General features: G+C 33.1%; 1 protein-coding gene across 2 annotated transcripts in view; it reads left to right on the forward strand.

Moving 5' to 3' along the window:
• The window catches only part of LOC139523557 (uncharacterized), a 102,605-nt gene that overhangs the window by 79,440 nt on the left and 520 nt on the right, over positions 1-22,645 (forward strand). The window contains exons 72-74 of one of the 2 annotated variants that reach the window (XM_071317674.1): positions 13,465-13,573; positions 16,321-16,418; positions 16,874-16,988. In XM_071317674.1, the coding sequence (XP_071173775.1) occupies positions 13,465-13,573; positions 16,321-16,418; positions 16,874-16,988 (322 nt within the window). Of the gene's footprint in view, positions 1-252; positions 438-13,464; positions 13,574-16,320; positions 16,419-16,873; positions 16,989-22,645 lie in introns of those variants that run through there. The other variant, XM_071317675.1, reaches the window with a different exon arrangement.

Raw genomic sequence — 22,645 nt, forward strand, 5'->3', positions numbered from 1 at the left:
CTAAGTTGTCGGTCTCATATCAATAGTAAACAAGCCGACAAGAATTTTTCATTTGGGAATGCCGAACGTTAAGGGTAAACCACCAATAAATCTTTTTGAAATTGTAGAGAAAAACGGGAATTTGTGCATAACTTTCAGATGACACTTTTAATCTACAAGAATGATTATATTAGGATAGATAATTCTAATTCTATGAATAAAATACAAAATTGTTAGAGATATAGTATTTAATCAACTTTAATTCCATTTCAGATGTCCGAAATGGGAGCTTCCAGAAGTTTGCCACTGGAACGCAGCACCAGCGGGAAAATGCTGTCTTCGACCAGAATGTCCTGCTCCTTATGTAATAACTGGTTACCCAGACCTTTAGATGTTTCACTTGACATACGCTACTGTCAATTTTTAGAATAATTAATATTAAAAAGTATTATAGTCTATTCTATTTGTCTTTTTATATTTATTTATCAAAGGTACCAGGACTATAGTTTAGTATGCCAGACGCGCATTTCGTCTACATAAGACTCATCAGTGACGTCCATATCAAAATAGTTATAAAGCCAAACAAGTACAAAGTTGAAGAGCATTGAGGATCCAAAATTCCAAAAAAGTTGTGCCAAATACGGCTAAGTTAATCTATGCATGGGATAAGAAAATCCTTAGTTTTTTCGAAAAATTCAAAGTTTTGTAAACAGGAAATTTATAAAAATTACCACATAATTGGTATTATAAACATTATTTAAAGACAAATCCTTCTATTCAGATCTATCAATTATATCTTATTCATATTTTATTTTTACTTCAAAATAAGTAAATAAAAAAAGTGGGGTCAGCGACCTCGTTTCTGATTTAAATCGCCATCTTTTTCATGGAATTATGAAATCGGGACTTGTAGTTTTTAGCAGTGTAATATTTTTTTTAAAGTCCGTAACCCATAAATCTTGTCTGTTCTGTTAACCTAGTTGTTAGTACAAAGTATTTTAATAATAATATCATTTTCTGTGTGGAAAATAATATCGATCAGTTGCTATAATAGTTTTCCCGCCTTTTTTTGTTTTAAAAAAAATTGACCAATAATTTCTCGACGAGTATTCAATAGAATATGCGTTGTTTATATCTAAACAAAATAAGGAAATAAAATGTTGGGGTCACCGTTATGGACAAAATATATTTATGATGATTGGCGGGAATACGCAAATTCTAAAAACAACGTCGAAAGAAGTTAGGCAGTGTTGGGCGATATTCTTACAAATTAGGGACAAATCAAGTTCTTGTTATTTGCTGATTTGTTGATTGACAATAAATGCACTTTAATATACACATGATAAGACTTAGTTTTTCAGTCAGTACCACAGACACTTAAGTTAATGTAAATGCGGTGGTTGAAAACAATGCGTTGTACAAATGTATACATACGAATGCGTCTATGAACATTTCTATTCAGGTTAATAATAGTGTTTATGTGTTAAACAGAAATTCTTCTTAAAGATATTGAAGTATTAATATGTGAATATTGACAATAAAGACAGGGAAAGGGAAAAAAAATGTCTTACGATTTATATCATATAGTATGCTGAATTACTTCTAATATGAGCTTTTGTTGGTGTGTTTGTTGTCTGCTTACCCTACCTACCCTTTTTTTGTGCCTTTCCAAACACTTTTATACTTTTTATACCATGTTTGAAAAAAGCACTGTTAAAGGAAGACTGATTCCCTTGAAGTAACCAGCTAAAAAATGTTTGTTAAATAACCTACCTACCATTTTCGATTTATTTATTTTTCTGCAAATTACTCATCTTCAAACGAAATGACCGTTATAAGTAAAATTATTCTGACATTTTGTTTGAGGACTTGCGACGTTGTAATCAAAAAGATAATTAATAAATGCAGAAGCATATCTAGCATTTCTAATGAACGAAATATTTCCTTATTCTATTTTTTACAATTTTTTGTTAACGAATGGTCAGACCGATTATTTTAAGATTGCAAGGTATATACTAAATGTAAACGCACTAGTTCTTAAAAGATCGTAAACGCGAGATGTTTTTCAAAGATCGATTCAATTCCTTGTTAACGTGGTCTAATTAACATAATTTCTGTTTTGATTCATCCATAGGCATTTATGAATTAATCACAAGTATCGAAATGTTCCCTAATGTTGCTAGAACTTCCACCTAAGTATACTCATTCAGTTGTCATCCCGTGATTCTGATTGGAACTCTCTCCATCGGCTCATAGAGGGATAACTCTCATAAACGTTTCCAGTTCGCCGAACCCGCGACGTCATAAACCGCTGACGGCATAGTACTGTTGCTCTTGTATGTGCGCATAAACAATGGAGGGATTTGTCTTTAAGAAGTGTTTTATATAATTGGTCCATTTTTTATTTGTTCATCGTTGCTACAGGATCGTCTCTGAGGTTATCACCAGTCTAGTAGTCAGCAATTTTACGTTGACTTTAAATATCGATATGTTCATATAAAAGAGGGACGAAAGATACCAGAGGGACATTCAAACTCCTAAATCGAAAATAAACTGACTAAAGAATAAGCAGCACGAACACCATCAAAAACTAGGGATGATCTCAGGTGCTCCGGAAGGTTAAACAGATCCTGCTCAACATGTGGTACCCATCGTGTTGCTTATGTGATAACAAATCCGGTAAATAGTATAATTCAGAAGGTCACATTCATGAAAGGGCAGGGGATTGTAGTTACGACGTAAGGAACATATCCGATATCATTTGTGAAACGGTAATTCCATAAAGGTCAACCAACTCGTGATGGCGTCCGTAAAATTTACGAAGGGATGATTTAAACCACCATTTGGAACTCTTGGTTTAATAGCTTCCTTGGGAGCAGCAACCCTCTATCAAGAAAATCATGATAGGAAATGCAAGCACGGGAATATCGTATCAATTGGGAGATATATACCCCGTATGCAGGTGCTGCTGGAATGATGCTACTTAGAAATGGAAAGTTCACAATTGGAAAGCTGAAATAATCTCTTTTGTTGTAAAGTTTGTTTTCAACCGACCCTCATTGTTAATTTCTAGATGTAAGTCAAGGTATGAGGCCGACTTAACTGTATCTGTAGTATCCTTTATCTCTAGTTCGATGGGATAGATGCGTTCAACATAGTCACCAAATTTTGAATTATTTAGTGAAAGAACATCATCTATGTAGCGAAAAGTAGAGTTAAAGGATGTTGCTAACTTCTTATCTTTCTACCTAAGAAGTTCCTGCATGAAGTCAGCCTCATAATAATAAAGAAACAAGTCGGCAAGATGTGGTATGAATGCCAATGAGACAACTATCCACAAAAGACCAAAATGACACAGACATTAACAACTATAGGTCACCGTACTGCCTTCAACAATGAGCAAAACCCATACCGCATAGTCAGCTATAATAGGCCCCGATAAGACAATGTAAAACAATTCAAACGAGAAAACTAACGGCCTTATTTATGTAAAAAAATGAACGAAAAACAATATGTAACACATAAACAAACGACAACCACTGAATTACAGGCTCCTGACTTGGGACAGGCTTAGATTGTATATACTCTAAAACATCTTTGAAATTTTTAAGTATCCACATCTGATTCACGTCACCTCAAGAATAGGCAGTTTCACAATAACTTTGAAGCCCGTCTTTGATTGCTGGTAAAATAGATGTTAATAATTTAGAAAGAGGTTTCGTGGAGCGCTTGGAAGACCCAGCAATATAGCGTTGTTTGTAAGGACACTTTTGTAGTTTAGGTATCCAATACAGTGATGGAAGATCCAGTTCTTTATGGTTGAAATTCCAAAGGAACATAGAACAGACCTCTGGTTATCCAGGATTTCCTCTTTGGTAAGTGTCGTGAGGGTATATGTTGAGTTTTCAAGTGAATTGTCAATACCTAATTCGTTTATCAAGCAGTTAATGTAATGAGTTTTACACACAAAAACGATGTTGTTTGGGGTTTTATCTGAGGGGACAACACCATATTTGTCATGGAGGTAGGATAAGTGTTTTGCAACATTTGGGTTGTTAAAGATTGTCGTAGCATGGGCATTGATAGACCCATTCAGTTTCTTAATTCTGATTTCTATCAACGACCTGACTGCCTTAATCCATTCTGAAAGAGTGTCTGCGTCTTCCTTCTCGCTCTTAGCCAATTGCCTGGCATAATCCTCGACTGAATCCATCAAAATTTTAAAGTTGTATTTCCAATTGATGGATTTAGGCTCACGGTTTTTCGGACCTTTTGATAACACATTTCGTAGGGAGGTCACCGGTAATTACGTGGCCAGCCGGATTATATGTGAATTTGGAACTAGCACAAGTGTAATCAGGAGGTTTAGACTTGAAGTCGTCAATATTGAGATCCTGCAAAACCTGTTTGTAATTGAAAATTGTAGTTGCAATAGGTTTGGTATATGTATAAGAAATGATTGGTACAGATCTAGACTGGTCTTTAAAATAAGGCGGTATTTTCGATTGAAATAATTTATGATGAAGGATATTGCCTAAGTTGACGCCATCGAGACCTTTGTTGGCAAAGGAAAGAATAAGGAAAGATCTTTTCTCTTTTTCATCTTTTTACAATGTGGACTGGCTTGAAAAGTCTGTGACTTGCAATATCCGACATTATAGCTGTACGTTTGTATTGGTTTGAATGAGGGTTAGTAACAGTGGTTTCCAAACATAAATTAAACAGAGAATGAAGTTTAAAAAGGGGTAATGAATAAAGTTTCGTGCAATGTGATGAATACCTAACGGCTTTTGTATAAATGGCAGCAAGTCATTAATAGAGACATCATGCATAGTAGGTGATGTATAATGTCGATGACCATGACTGCGTCTATGTCGAGGAGTAGAGTTGAAATTATTCATCACATTCCTTTTCGTTTCACTGACGTATACCAATCCGCAAAGGTTGCACTCTAATCCGTAGACGACATTTATCGATTTACAATTCAGATCATCGTAACTTCTGGTGAAATATGACTTCTTGGTAAAATTGCTAGTGAATTCAGTATCTGTTATTAAAATTTCACAAGTTTTGCAGCCTCACATTTCGAAATGCTACAGTGTTATTGCGAGTCATCATAATTCAAAATGTCTTTAGAAGAACTGAACATGGCTGTATATGTGAAATACTGCAATTGTCACCAGTATGATGATCTGAATGAGTTGATTCAAAATCAAATCCACAAGGTAATTAAGAAATTGTTGAAACTTATTTATCCTACTTTTAAAATTTGACAATACATGTGCATAGCTCTTCTGATGTTATTTGAATAATTATAATGCAAACAAAACATGGCAGACACTCATTATTTTCATTTTTTTCAATTTGAATATCCCATATTTACATGATATATACCATTCACTAACAAAGATATGTCGCCTTTACTACTTTCATGTTCAAACTGTATAACAAAAATACTAGGTGACAATAGCTAAACTACTTCTTTATAACACGGCAATTAATTAGCTGCCATATTTGTTGACTCATAACAGACAGAGGCAAAAATAATTGACGATTATACGATATTTTTGCGTAAGAAATGATAAAATCTTGCACAGAAGACTTAGTGTATGATATATACTTGCATTAGTCTAAGAATTACAATAGATTACAGTAATTACATTATTTTGTTCCCTGTCACTCGTTTCATATGACTTTAAATGTGTACCATTGAATACATTCAAATTTGATTCTCATCCTTTGGTGGTTTCTGGCAGAGATTTTTACAAAATCGTGTGGTTTATTTGAGTTGTCCTTATATATCAGTCAAGTTATTTTGTTGTAAATTAGACCGCACGTTTTCTGGTTTAAATCGGTGAGCAAACTCATGGTGGGTCCTTTTATATCAAACTATAGTTTTTGCATTAAAGATGGCCGTACGGTTAGTTCTAATTACTTACTTCCACTTTGTGTTTTAACTCTTGTAGATAGTTGTCTCATTGGCAATCATATTACATCTCCTCATTTGTAAAGGAGTTTTCAGTCTAATGTTCCATAACAATATTTAAAAGCATAACCACCCAACATTTAAACCCTTAAGCCTCGGTCACACCTTAACGGATAGCACGAACGGACGCCTAACGGATGAAAAAAAAGTTGTCCGTTGACAAAATTGTTATCCGTTAGTAGTCCGTTGATGTACTGACCAAATAAAACGGACGTGTAACGGATGCATAACGGACACACACCGGATATGCAACGTACGAGAAACGGAAACGTACCGGACAGATTGGATGTCGAACGTACATCCAACGGACGAGTACCGCATAAAACGGACACCTAACGGAGGCGTACCGGATAAAACGGATGAACAAGAAATACGAAAAAATCAAAGGCGACAATAATAATACATGTAAATCGCATAAATATTCAAAATGTTTCTGTGTAACTGGTTTTGATTTGTACTTCAAAATGCCGCCAAAGGGCAGTGTCTGGCCTGGAGCTGATTGATTGTAAAGACGTGCTCTAAGATCGATTATGAATAATAAGAATTCATGAACCTTAAGAAATCTGACATACCAATAATTGGCATTTCTGACGCGAAATTTTCAATTGGCATTTATCCGTTTCAGATCAGTTCATCATTCGTTTTATCCGTTATGCGTCCGGTAGAAGTCTGTTTCTCATCCGTTTTATCCATTAAACGTCCGGTAGAAGTCCGTTGGTGAATTTATCTTCCAGACCTCCAACGGATGTATCACGGACACGGAAACGAAACGGACGTGTACCGTACAAAACGGACGCCTAACGGACGTTCAACTGACATTTTATCCGTTGGACGTCCGTTCAAAGTTTTGAACATGCTCAAAATTGTCCACCGGACAGAACGGACGTCGACGGATTAAACGTACGCTTAACGGACATGCAACGGATATGGACGGACGTCTAATAGATAAGAACGGACGTCTAACGGACATGAATGGATTGAAAAAAAAGTTATCCGTTAGGCGTCCGTTCGAGCTATCCAGTAAGGTGTGACCGAGGCTTTAGTCTCTGATTAAAGCATTTTGATAATGTGAAGCTTTCAGTTCTATTCCTACGTGAACACCGAATTCTTTCACAGGACAGTTGTGTGTTGACAAAATCAAGAACTGTAGTGCCTTTGGAGACAAAGCGTGTTCAGGATTATTTTATTCTTGGGCTCTTGATAATTTTCCTAAAAGCTGTGCATTATGTAAGTAAAAAAGTAAGGGAATAACAAATGGGGTGGGTTGGATGGGATTGATATTGGAACTCAAAGACGAATGGATATGAAATAAAAATAAAATTGTCCATTTGTCGATATCCATTTGACATATTATTAGGGAATCTTAAAGGATTTTAGTTTAGTCGTTGTTAAACATCTTTAAATGATATCTACACGATTGTTTGAATATCCATTTGTTTTTGATGTTTTGATGTATATTTGATGTATATTCTTGGAACCATCAACAATAATTCAGTTGATTTTAAAGTGATACATTGTCCAAACAGAGATTTTTTTTGGGACCAATATATGAAGGGTCTGGTAACTTATAGTTTCTTTCACGTTTGTCTCCCCTCAAAAGTAAGCGAGACATTGTTGTATTGTAGCCATTTCTCGGTTATAATATTGGTATATTATTGTTCTTACTAGAACTCTTCTGAGGATTACCTTTTGGTACTTTTAGCTCACTTTTCCTTTAAGTAAATGTAAAGTTTTGCCATCGCTTGGCGACCGTAAGGTCCGACCAGTGTTAACTATTTCAAAGATCTTCTACTCTGAAACTACTGAACAAATTTCAACCAAACTTAAGCTGAACGTCGTTATTACGGGGCGCCGAATGGGACTCTTGTGGTTTTGTACAAAATTCAATTCTGTCATAACAAAATCATTTTTGTCTTACAAAACTATGTGATACAGACTTGTTTTATGAGAACTTCAATTTTGTGATGACAAAATTCATTTTTTGTAGACAAAATTCATTTTTGTCATGACAAAAGTTAATTTTGTCAAAAAGGTATGCAAATATAAACTTATTTGCATACAAAATTGACTTTTGTTACCTGATATGGAAATTAAAGCACAAAAATCAATTGTGTGAGACAAGATTCAATTTTGTGAGACAAAATTCAATTTTGTGAGACAAAATTCAATTTTGTGAGACAAAATTCAATTTTGTCAATTTTGTCAATTTTGTCTCACAAAAGTAAATTTTGTGACGACAAAATTCAATTTTGTGACGACAAAATTCAATTTTGTGAATACAAAATTCAATTTTGTGAATACGAAATTCAATTTTGTGAAGACAAAATTGACTTTTGTGAGACAAAATTCAAAATTCAATTTTGTCTCACAAAAGTCAAATTTAATTTTGTCTCATAAAATTTCTTTTGTTACATGATATGGAAATTAAAGCACAAAAATCAATTGTGTGAGACAAGATTCAATTTTGTGAGACAAAATTCAATTTTGTCAATTTTGTCTCACAAAAGTAAATTTTGTGACGACAAAATTTAATTTTGTGAATACGAAATTCAATTTTGTGAATACGAAATTCAATTTTGTGAATACGAAATTCAATTTTGTGAAGACAAAATTGACTTTTGTGAGACAAAATTCAAAATTCAATTTTGTCTCACAAAAGTCAAATTTAATTTTGTCTCATAAAATTCTATTTTGTCTCACAAAAGTAAATTTTGTGTCACAAAAGTCGATTTTGTATGCAAATTAGTTCACAGAATTCAAACTTAACTAATTTGCATACAAAATTGACTTTTGTCGTCAATTTTCAAATAAGGTAACAAAAGTCAAGTCTGTGATACAAATATGAATTTTGTCATGACAAAAGTAACTTTTGTCCACTGAAAGATAACTTTGTATGACAAAATTTTAAATTTGTAGTATGCTACAAATTTTGTTAGACTGAACTCATTTTTGTTGAACAAAACTCACTTTTGGCCGTACAAAATTGAATTTCGAGTACAAAACCACAAGAGTCCCATTCGGCGCCCCGTAGTTATAGTCTTAAGTATAACTTGTGAGCTTTAGTGTATGTTTCGTCAAAGAACATGACCGCCATGGAAAAAAGAACATAGGGATAAAATGCAGTTTTTGGCTTATATCTCTAAGACTAAAGCATTACATGTAAGAGCAATTCGAACACAGGTTTACGTGTTATTAGGTCAAAAAACTACCGTCCCTGAATAAGACATCCGATTTTTGGGTTATTGCCCTCAAATTGATAATTTTAATGAAATTGTGCAGTTTTTGGTTATTATCTTGAATATTATCATAGATAAAAATAAACTGTATATAGTAAAAATGTTCAGCAAAGTAAGATCAAATGTTCAAAATTGTAAATCGCCTAAGATGTTGTATAACATAAATGATTTTTATAAATCTTTGTTAAGTAATGTTTATTGTTTATAGTATAAATCAATAGTAAACAGGTTGGGAACAAACCCCCTGTATGGTGATTATACCTCTATAGAGGGATAATCCTTCTTTAGAGGGATAAAATTATCCTTCTATAGAGGGGTATTTTTGTTTGCACTGGATTTAAAGCAAATTAGGGCAGAATGGCATTACCTAGTTATATTGGCTATAATCTCTAGCATTATATGCATCAACATATGCACTTTACTAAAAATTGGGATAACCAGTTTTCTGCTAAAGTGACAAAACTTGCAATCTATTGTAAACCTATCTGAACACCTGATCAACAACAAAAGGAATAGTTGATCTTTAAATTTCATGTTAAATCTAACAATAGAAATTCTGTTCAGTGAGGCATAAGTGAGTAGAATTTAACTGATCATCACAGCTTTCAATCATGGTGAACAATAGATTTTATATTTAGTCAGATAAGCATCAAACTGGGGATGTGCATATTAAATTAAGTACATTAATTGGTGCATCAACTGTTCCAGGTTACTGCCATAATAAGTAGAGAATGCCATTCTGCCCTATTTTGATTTAAATCCAGTCTAACCAAAAATACCCCTCTATAGAAGGATTATCCCTCTATAAAGGTATAATCACCATATAGAGGGTTTGTTCCCAACCTGGTAAACCTAGATATCTATTTTTAGTTCTTATATCGATTTACTTTAATTCGATTAACCTTTAAACATTACAACATTCTGTCGTTCCACTCGACACTCGCATTTATTCAATTTATATGTAAACTTTATCTTCAAATCATTATACCAGATTTAATAGGTTATTGAAGTTTTATTATATGTGATCGTAAAAACTCTTCTTATGTTTTAATATACATTTACGATCTCTTTTGTTATGAAATTTAACTCTCGTTCTCGACATTCAATCTAAACATGCATACGTCTAAAATATGAACTATTGGACAGTTATTGCAAAATTAATAAAGAAAGATATAGGAAAATTGATAAATGAGTATCAGTTACATGCAATTCTTATTTATTCGCATTATGAGAAGGAACTGTGCTTGGATTTCAGTGTAAATCACTATTCAGATATGAATTACAATTTCGAAATTGTTTCCCATGTGGAAGTTTTTGATACCCACAATTTACAAAATGGCCTCTTAAATGCATAGCGCATTGTTAATAAAACTTTATAACAAATTCTCAACTATGTTCTGGCTTTAAGATTTATGAAAGTTGATATCCTAAGCAAATATATTTCATTATGTGAATCTGTTTTAAACTTTTGTATAAGTGCTTCAAACAAAAATGTGCAAACCAGACCTTCTCTGACATAACAGTTTTATAGTTAGCTTGGTGTTAAATTTTTAAGAATTATCAATTTTCGAAAAACAATAATTGAAATCACAATTGTATTAAGTTAAGACAAATCATAAGAATAATAAAACAAAAAAGTTCAAAAATCATTTTCATAGAGACTACAAATTGAGCAACATAAACACAATAAGATCTTGGAAAGGCATTGTGTATGGTGACAAATTGCTCCCCCCCCCGATTTTTACCTGTTAATTCTCTTAATCATAGTAGGTATATAATTATTTGTCTTATATCAGTCAAAGCTTCTTTATTTTTATTTGGGATATTTTCAAGTTGGCATTTTGTTTACAAAGCAGTGAATTACGAAACATGCCAATTGCCTTTAGACATAGAAACTATATAAACAATCGTCAATTATATACATTTAGTATTCAAAATATAAATTGATAATCAAAGAGATTGATTTACCTTTAATATAAAATGATAATCAAAGAGATTGATTTACCTTTAATATAAATTGATAATCAAAGAGATTGATTTACCTTTAATATAAAGTTTAGACAATATTAAATTATCTCTGGGTTTATTATTGCAGGACATATAAGAACAACACCAACACGTAAGTTAACTTTCAATAGTAATTTTAACAACAAATTTGACATTTTGCCTATGTGTAATCAACTTTCATTAACATTAAGATTAGAAAAAAAACATATACACTTTCATTTTGAGTACGATAATTTCGACGTTTTGTAGGTTATTTTCACAAGGAACACAACTGTAAATGTTGTATACTGTAAAAACGAAGTCTGTGATCCTTTCTTTATTTTGCATCATTACAACGCAAATTTATGTATCAAACACATATAGTTTTTTTCAGAATAATCTATTGAGTAATTTTTAATAGATTTGATGATTTTAAGACAAACTTAAGAATGTTTTTTGCCGATTTAGTGTGCCTTTTATTCAAATTTTCTCCCATTTTGAAAAAATTCGATCAGTTATATTTCAAATAATAAATGAGATAAATGCATTATTTTTCTATTTTCAGTAGTTGAACGAGCCAAAGGTGGCAAAACTTTACTGAAATCTGTGACAAAAGCCATTTATTGTAACTTGGCCTTAAGTAAAAATTTATCTAAAAAACATATGATTATCATGATATTGTTATCTAAAAGACACATTATTTATATGTAATTGTTATCTAAAAGACACATTATTTATATGTAATTTTTATCTAAAAGACACACGATTTTTAAACGACACATGATCTATATGATTTTATATGGTAAGTGAACGATTCATTATGTAAGTATTATATAAAAGAGACATGATATATATGTTAAGTGGAGGATTCGTTATGTAATTGTTATATAAAAGAGACATGATATATATGTTAAGTGAAGGATTCATTATGTAATTGTTATGTAAAAGACACATGATTTATATGATTTTATATGGTAAGTGAACGATTCATTATGTAAGTGTTATATAAAAGAGACATGATATATATGTTAAGTGAAGGATTCGTTATGTAATTGTTATATAAAAGAGACATGATATATATGTTAAGTGAAGGATTCATTATGTAATTGTTATGTAAAAGACACATGATTTATATGATTTTATATGGTAAGTGAACGATTCATTATGTAAGTGTTATATAAAAGAGACATGATATATATGTTAAGTGAAGGATTCGTTATGTAATTGTTATATAAAAGAGACATGATATATATGTTAAGTGAAGGATTCATTATGTAATTGTTATGTAAAAGACACATGATTTATATGATTTTATATGGTAAGTGAACGATTCATTATGTAAGTGTTATATAAAAGAGACATGATATATATGTTAAGTGAAGGATTCGTTATGTAATTGTTATATAAAAGAGACATGATATATATGTTAAGTGAAGGATTCATTATGTAATTGTTATGTTATGTAAAAGACACATGATTTATATGATCAGTGAAGGATTCGTTATGTAATTGTTATATAAAAGAGAGAGACATGATATATATGTTAAGTGAATGATTCATTAAGTAATTGTTATCTAAAAGACACACGATTTATATGTTAAGTAAATAATTCATCATGCTATTGTTATATAATCGACAAATGATCTATATGTTAAGTAAAGGATTCATAATGTAATTGTTATATAAGAGAGACAGGATTGATATGTTATGTAAAGGATTCATCATATTAATGTCATCGCGTTGCAGGCCGAAAAACGTTGAATTTTGAGGGTGTTCACTACTAACAAGGGAACAAATTGATTGTTAGACAAAACAATGAAGTCAGTGATCACCTGATTATTTTGTATCAGTAAAACAGAAATGTATGTGTCAACTACATATAGGTTTTTAGAAAAATCTAAGGAGTAGGTTTTAGAGATTTGATGTTTTCAGCTAAATAGAAGAATTTTCGTAAATGGATTTTTGTAACTATGATTATGTAATTAAATTATGAATCAAAATAAGGGGTAAGGGGGCAAAAGATCTTTTGATCCTATATGTATACAGTAAAGATTCCAAATATCTTACCAAAAAGTCAAAAACAAGAGTATCAAACAAAATATAATTTCTTAAGAATCCTGTTACTCCTTTACCAAAAGCTAATGCTGTACTTTCTACTTGAACTTGATTGTTTGGCAGTTACTCGGGAGAAATCAATGGTTTGTCGAAAATGGCATTCTTGAAAATTAAAAAAGTTTGAAGAACGTTTAACAACTATATCTTTTGAATGTGTTACAGCTAAAGGTTGTTCATATAAAGGAGTTCATTACCAACATAATGCTGAGTGGAAAGATGGCTGTGACAAAAACTGTACTTGTGTCAACGGTCGCTACAATTGTGTGGATATGTAAGTAATGTTTTAGCTCACCTGGCCCATAGGGCCAATTGAGCTTTTCCCATCACTTTGCGTCCGGCGTCTGTCGTCGTCCGTCGTCCGTCGTCGTCCGTCGTCGTTAACTTTTACAAAAATCTTCTCCTCTGAAACTACTAGGCCGAATTTAACCAAACTTGGCCACAATCATCATTGTTTAGAAAATGTGTCCGGTAACCCGGCCAACCAACCAAGATGGCCTCCATGGCTAAAAATAGAACATAGGGGTAAAATGCAGTTTTTGGCTTATAACTCAAAAACCAAAGCATTTAAAGCAATCTGACATGGGTAAAATTGTTATCAGGTCAAGATCTATCTGCCCTGAAATTTTCAGATGAATTGGACAACCTGTTGTTGGGTTGCTGCCCCTAAATTGGTAATTTTAAGGAAATTTTACTGTTTTTGGTTATAATCTTGAATATTATTATAGATAGAGAAAAACTTTTAAATGCAATAATGTTCAACAAAGTAAGATTTACAAATAAGTCAACATGACTGAAATGGTCAGTTGATCCCTTTAGGAGTTATTGCCCTTTATAGTCAATTTTTAACCATTTTTCGTAAATCTTAGTAATCTTTTACAAAAATCTTCTCCTCTGAAACTACTGGGCTAAATTAATCCAAACTTGGCCACAATTATCATTGGGGTATCTAGTTTAAAAAATATGTGGCGTGATCCTGCCAACTAACCAAGATGGCCGCCATGGCTAAAAATAGAACATAGGGGTAATATGTAGAGTTTGGCTTATAACTCTAAACCAAAGCATTTAGAGCAAATCTGACATGGGTATAATAATCTATTAGGTCAAGATCTATCTGCCCTGAAATTTTCAGACAAATCGGACAACCTGTTGTTGGGTTGCTGCCCCTGAATTAGTAATTTTAAGGAAATTTTGCAGTTTTTGCTTATTATCTTGAATATTATTATAGATAGAGATAAACTGTAAACAGCAATAATGTTCAGCAAAGTAAGATCTAAAAATAAGTCAACATGACAAAAATTGCCAGTTGACCCATTAAGGAGTTATTGCCCTTTATAGTCAATTTTTAACCATTTTTCTAAAATCTTAGTATTCTTTTGAAGAATCTTCTCCTCTGAAACTACTGGGCCAAATTTAACCAAACTTGGCTACAATCATCAGTTGGGTATCTTATTTTGAAAATATGTGGCGTGTCCCTGCCAACCAACCAAAATGGCCGCCATAGCTAAAAATAGTACATAGGGGCGAAATGTAGATTTTGGCTTATATCTCTGAAACCAAAGCATTTAGAGCAAATCTAACAAGGGATAAATTGTTTATCAGGTCAAGATCTATCTGCCCTGAAATTTTCAGACAAAATAGACAACCTGTTGTTGGGTTGCTGCCCCAGAATAAGTAATTTTAAGGAAATTTTTCAGTTTTTGGTTATTATCTTGAATATTATAAAAGATAGAGATAAACTGTAAACAGCAATAATGTTCAGCAAAGTAAGATCTACAAATAAATCAACATGACCAAAATTGTCAGTTTACCCCTTAAGGAGTTATTGCCCTTTATAGTCATTTTTTAACAATTTTCATAAACTTTTGTAAATTTTTAGAATATATTTCTACTGTAATTACTGGGCCAAGTTCATTATAGATAGAGATAATTGTAGCAAGAAGAATGTCAAGTAAAGTGAGATCTACAAACACATCATGATCACCAAAACACGATTTTGTCATGAATTTATCTGTGTCCTAAGTCATAAGAAACGAGTGACCAGTGAAAAATAATGTTCTTCCAATTCTTGAACCAATGCATACAAACATCATTAACTTAGTCTTCTGTGCACGAATTTATCATTTTTTTTCGTGTAAATTTCGTATAATCGTCAATTTTTTTTTTCAATCGGTCAGTGTTGTTGTGAAAATATGGCATGTAATTAAAGTTCGTGTTTTGAAGCCGAAGTTTAACGACTGTCACCTGTTTATCAACAATCGACAAAAAATCAACAAAAAGCATGAAAATTGAGCACGTGTTCAACATGTAAATTCAGTTAATAGCTTATTTTAAGGACATCCATGCGTATTGTGATCACCGGATTTTTACGAGATGGGTCACACTGAGGTCACTTTGCATACAGAAAATATGTCGGGGGAATTGCTTCCTGGAAAGAGTAAACTTCTTCTAAATATGAATAAATTAAAGAAATTTCTTCAGAAAAAAGTATATGTACATAAGTTTTATAATGAAAACTATCCATTGGGTTATAAAAAAACATATGCATTATTTTTTTTTGATTTGAGGTTTCTTATGACTTTAATATGCACATAGACCAAGGTGAGCGACACAGGCTCTTGAGAGCCTCTAGTTTACATGAAAGTTTGATTAGCTATTTAGAGTTGAGGTATGACTGCCATATTCATCAAAGTAAGGGACAACAGTTTCCCAACCATTTGACAGAAGGCAGATTTTACATTTGAAGACGTAAATGTATTTGATTTTGTGACTCATTCACTAATTTATTTCATTTAAGTTTGGGAAGAAATATTCACATTTTTTATCAAAACATGAGTTGCACATATTATATTGATTGCATATTCATTTATTTTTAATTTGACACATAGTGTCTTATGAATAAAACAAAACAGTCTTATATATTTATTTGTTATTTTGAAACCACTTACAAAATAAGAATTGAAATAAGAATACATTTCAAATATGCAATTATAAAATTAACTTTTAATTGAATTGTTGTAGATGTCCAATATATCCATATCTTCCACCAAACTGGCAAATAGTACGGCCAACTCCTAGAGGATGCTGTCATCAAGGTTATCTGATTGGAGTTGGTAAACGTGAGTTTTCATTTAACGATGTGTCAATTGATTGATCGAAAGTGATTAACCTAACTTTCCCACACTTTTTGCTAAATCATGGTAACTAGTTTTTTCCGGTGGAGAAATCTGGAGTGCACGAAGAGAACTACTAACCTTGAAACGTTTCAGATTATAAGTCCCAAACAACACGCTAGGAAGAATTTGGGAAGTTAGATATAACTATATATGCCCAATAATTGTAGCAGCTAAACATCAATTTAATAAATTAAATTTCAGGATATTTGCTGGCTAATTCATATTTTTTGTTAATATATTCATATATCTATCAGTGACATCATTCAAGTGAAAAACTGTCTAAAATTGTTGTCTGTACTTTATAAGGTATATAAGCCTAAGGTATATATTGCACTTGTTCAATATGATATTTGTAAAAATAATCTATTCCATTGCAGTTTAAACATCATTACTTTCAGCGATATGTAATTATGGTGGAAAGGAATATAAGCAGGATGAAAGCTGGTCTGATGGTTGTCAGTTTAGCTGTGTCTGTAATGATGCCAAGGCTGGTCAATACCAATGTAAAGAAAAGTAAGTAATGTTTGCTAAGAAAAAGGAGTAAATTCGATAAGGCCCATGGCCTTTATTTTTCATTAAATAATTCAAATTAGGATTTAATGGCCCCAATCATTGTGAATCATAGTTAAAACAATTGCTTGATAGGAAAAAAAATCTTTGAAAATTTACATATTGTTATATACATTTTTCCTCTTTGAGATTGTAAATTTTCAAATCCATCTAAGGAAACCTGATCTGATGGTTGTACGTTAATCTGTGTCTGAACTGATGCCATGAACGGTCAATACCAATGTAAAGAAAAGTAAGTAGTATTTGCCAAGAAAAAGAAGTAAACTCGAATAGACCCCCATATGTCCCGTACTTTGAGCTTATATTTCGAATTAGGTCATTGAAAAGATATATAAACATTTTAAACTCCTGTCTGATTACTTTTGCAATGTACAACAAAAATCTTTAATAACAAAGGAGTCTGTGCTACAAATATGTTCATTGAAATGGAAAATTTAATGTTATCACATTATGTGCAGTATATCTACCGATCTTAGCAAAATATTTCTGTAAATTTTATATCTATTGTGTAATTATAACAGTATAATAATTTCTTTAAATTCAATTGAGATTATTACAGCAGTTATTCAAACAATGCAGGGACACCACTGTTCCTTAGTTGTAAAGGCAGTCTGGTTGTATTTATTACTTATTTTAAAAGGAAATAAGTTCCTATACCACACATCAGTAGTTAAATCGATCCTTGCTTAAAACAAGAATGTGTCCAAAGTACACGGGTGCCCCACTCGCATTATCATTTTCTATGTTCAATGGACCGTGAAATTAGGTAAACAATCTAATTTGGCCTTAAAAAGTAAAAAGATCAACCAAAATAGAACATGTGTACTAAGTTTCAAGTTGATTGGACTTTAGCTTCATCGAAAACTACCTTAACCAAAAACTTTCACCTGAAACTCACACTTTTAATTTCTATGTTCAGTGGACCATGAAAATGGGGTCAAAAGAACAATTTTGTTTTAAGAAAGAAAGATCATATCATAAGGAACATGTGTACTTAGTTTCAATTTGATTGGACTTTAGCTTCTTCAAAAACTACCTTGACCAAAAACTTTAACCTGAAATGGGACGAAAAGACGGACAAACGGAAAGACGCACAGACTAGAAATCATAATGCCCCTCTACTATCGTAGGTGGGGCATACAAAAAAGATTTTTTGTTTTATGTTTATGCATTTATCGTTAAGCTCATATTTATAAACTTCTGCTGTCCTGGCCTTCGTTGTCTGTAACTTATACATTGCTTGATATTTTGTCTTTCTATCTCTTCAAGAAGTGAAAGCTTATGTATATTAGCAGACATTGTCTTTTCTTAATTCTTTTGGCCTTGGATGTGCCTTGTAAATATAATACTTTTAATTGAATTACTATTTGTCAATGCTGCAACAATTTTTCCACTTGTAAATGGGTAAGCTTAATTATTCTTTTTAGCAGTAAACATAACGATACAGACTAAAGTTATTAATCAACTTTGTTGGACCTTGATAGAATTGTAGGGAACTTGAACAGAAACTTGTTATAATCAAAAGACAGTTCCCAGAGCACTTGGTTTTCTTCTTCATTTTTCTGTGCTATTCTTGATTTTTAATAACCAGGAAGGCTTTCAGCCAAAAAAATGAAAGTTAAACCATATTTATAGAGCTATCTGACATAAGAACCTCAATAATATAAGATCAACTTTGCCTGCGGGAGTTAACTTTTAAGTTTCTTGATAATTTCTTGATTTAAGAAAGTTTTGTCGATGATTGTGCTAGTACGGAAAAAATTACTACAGAGCCGTTTATAACCTTAAGGAAAAGTAGTGTTAATAACCAATATGCTTCAAAAAAGGAAAACAGTTAAGCCTGCTTAAGAGATCACCTGTATTTAGCAAAAACCTTTTTTATAAGACCATTGTTTTTTTTCTCGATCCCTCTGTAATGCATTTCATATAAATTTGAGCTGTATTAAAAGACCACCTGTTTTAGAGACCACTTTGTTTTGCTCACCCGTGAGTGGTCGCTTTAAAACGGGATTGACTGTAATTTGTATGTTGTGTTGGTCTGAAACACTTTTAGTAGCATCAGTTTGAAATAGCGAAGGGATGATATCAATTGGAATTGAAATTATTGAGAGTTTAGCTTCAATTTACATTATAAAAGAGGGACGAAAGATACCAAAGGGACAGTCAAACTCGTAAATCTAAAACAAACTGACAACGCCATGGCTAAAAATGAAAAATACAAACAGAAAAACAATAGTACACATGACACAACATAGAAAACTAAAGAATAAACAACACGAACCCCACCAAAAACTAGGGTGATCTCAGGTGCTCCGGAAGGGTAAGCAGATCCTGCTCCATATGCGGCACCCGTCGTGTTGCTTATATGATTACAAATCCGGTAAATAGTCTAATTCGGTAGGTCAAATTCATGAAAGGGAAGGGGATTGTAGTTACGACGTAAGGAACATATCCGATATCATTTGTGAAACGGTTATTCCATAACGGTCAACCAACTCGTAAAATTTACGAAGGGATGATTTCAACCTCACCATTTAGATCTCTTGGTTTAATAGCTTCCTTGTGAGCAGTAACCCTCTATCAAGAAAATCATGATAGGAAATGCAAGAACGGGAATATCGTATCAATTGGGAGATATATACCCCGTTTGCAGGTGCTGCTGGAATGTTGCTACTTAGAAATGGAAAGTTCACAATTGAAAAGCTGAAATCATCTCTTTTGTCGTAAAGTTTTGTCTTCAACCGACCCTCATTGTCAATTTCTAGATGTAAGTCAAGATATGAAGCCGACTTAACTGTATCTGTCGTATCCTTTATCTCAAATTCGATGGGATAGATGCGATCCACATAGTCACCAAATTTTGAATTGTTTCGTGAAAGAACGTCATCTATATAGCGGAAAGTAGAGTTAAAGGATATTGCTAACTTCTTATCTTTCTTCCTAAGAAGTTCCTGCATGAAGTCAGCCTCATAATAATAAAGAAACAAGTCAGCAAGTAGAGGGCACAGTTTGTTCCCATTTGGATAACACGTCCTCCTAACGTAACAAATATGTTGTCAATCAAGAAATCAAGCATCTTGATAATATCGGTTTCAGAGAATTTTTTGTTTGAATCAGAATGATTCTTTACAAAGTAGGATGTATCCCTCCCTAAGACAAGATACTTGTATCTACGTTGGCCATTCTTTTTTATGAAGCAGAGTAATACCATCTCCTTTAATTTGTCTTTTAGTTTGGAATGTGGAATACTTGTGTAAAGAGTAGAAAAGTCAAATGTTTTAATACTGTTACAAGATGAAAGAGAGTTAGATTGTATGTACTCTAAAAGATCTTTGGAATTTTTAAGTATCCACATCTGATTCACGCCACCTCTAGAATAACTTTGAAGCCCGTCTTTGATTGCTGATAAAATGGATGTTAATAATTTAGAAAGGGGTTTTGCGGAGCACTTGGAAGCAGCAATATACCGTTGTTTTTAAGGACACTTATGTAGTTTAGGTATCCAATACAGTGATGGAAGATCCAGTTCTTCATCTTTGGTTGAAATACCAAAGGAACAAAGAACAGACCTATGATTATCCAGGATTTCCTCTTTGGTAAGTGTCGTGAGGGTATATGTTGGGTTTCCAAGTGAATTGTCTATACCTAATTCGTTTATCAAGCAATTAATGTAATGACTTTTACAGACAAAAACGATGTTATTTGGGGCTTTGTCTGCGGGGACAACAACATATTTAGCATGGAGGTCAGATAGGTGTTTAGCAACATTTGGATCTTTGAAGATTGACGTAGCATGGGCATTGATGGACCCATTCAGTTTCTTAATTCTGATTTGTATTAACGACCTGACTGCCTTAATCCATTCGGAGAAAGTGTCTACGTCTTCCTTCTCGCGCTTAGCCCATTGCCTGGCATAATCCTCGACTGTATCCATCAACATTTTAAAGTTGTATTTCCAATTGATGGATTTAGGCTCACGATAATTCGGACCCTTCGATAACACGTTTCGTAGAGAAGTGTTATTAACCATGTTAAGGTCACCGGTAATAACGTGGCCAGCAGGATTATATGTGAATTGGGAACTAGCACAAGTGCAATCAGGAGGTTTAGACTTGAAGTCGTCAATATCGAGATCCTGCAAAACGCGTTTGTAATTGAAAATTTTAGTTGCAATAGGTTTGGTATAGGTATAAGATATGATTGGTACAGACTGGTCTTTGAAATAAAGAGGTATTTTCGATTGAACTAATTTATGACGAAGGATATTGCCTAGGTTGACGCCATCGAGACCTTTGTTGGCAAAGGAAAAATTTAGAAAAGATCTTTTCTCTTTTTCATCTTTTCCAATACGAACTGGCTTGAAAAGTCTGTGACTAGCAATATTCGAAATTATAGCTTGTAGTTTGTATTGGTTTGAATGAGGATTTGTAACAGTGGATTCCAAACATAAATTGAACAGAGAATGACGTTTTGAAAGGGGTAATGAATAAAGTTTCGTGCGAATGTGATGAATACCTAACGGTTTTTGTATGCATGGCAGCAAGTCATTAATAGAGACATCATGCAGAGAGGGTGATGTATAATGACGATGGCCATGACTACGTCTACGTCGAGGAGTCGATTTGAAAATATTCATCCCATTCACCGAGTTACACGAAGGACTAGATAGAATACCTATACCATCAATTTTGTCATTGCAGCCATACGGTGTTGCAGTTCCCGATTGTCCAATCCAGTAGTCTTCTTTTTGTCTACGGAGAGTCGTTGAAAGATTAGGATTGTTCGAGCTATGGTATATTTTTTCGATAATTCAAACTGTCATAGAAACGATGGAATGATCGGGCTGATTGAAATGCTGGTATAGAATGTCGTTAGCATTGAGGTTAATGTCTGATCTATGACCGCACATACGTTTGTTTAGCCTTCCTGTCGTTTCACCGACGTATACCAATCCGCAAAGGTTGCACTCTAAACGTAGACGACATTTATCGATTTACAATTCAGATCATCGTAACTTCTGGTAAAATATGACTTCTTGGTCAAATTGCTAGTGAATTCAGCATCTATAATTAAAATAGCACAAGTTTTGTAGCCTTTGGTCTCACATTTTGAAATGCGACAGTGTTGTACTGTGTCATCAAAAACCAAAATGTCTTTCAGGAGAACTGAACAAGGCTGTGTATGTGTAATATTGCTGTTGTCACTAGGACGATGATCTGAATGAGTCGTGTTTGGGATATTTGTCATGTCTGGTGATGAGAGGACACCTGCCTTATCAGACGACACCGTGTCAATGGTGACGTCTGTTTTGGACCTTTTTATACTGGGCGACGTCCGAGCCAGTTTCCTGTTAGTTCTTTGTGAGTTCATGCAATTGTATTTATGCTACTTGGCGGATGAATAATCCTCTATCTAGGAAATCATTATAGAAAATGCAAGCTCTGGAATTACGTATCCAGTATGATTGATAGTCTCCATATACAGGCACTACTAGAATGTTGCTGCACAGAAAGTTTGTAATAGTTAGGCTCGAATATTTTGGCGTCTATTTTTTTTTTCTCTCGCGAACTGACCTAAATTGTCATTTTTTACATGTATGG

The sequence above is a fragment of the Mytilus edulis genome, chromosome 5, assembly GCF_963676685.1.
Source record: "Mytilus edulis chromosome 5, xbMytEdul2.2, whole genome shotgun sequence".
In the NCBI taxonomy this organism is placed as follows: domain Eukaryota; kingdom Metazoa; phylum Mollusca; class Bivalvia; order Mytilida; family Mytilidae; genus Mytilus; species Mytilus edulis.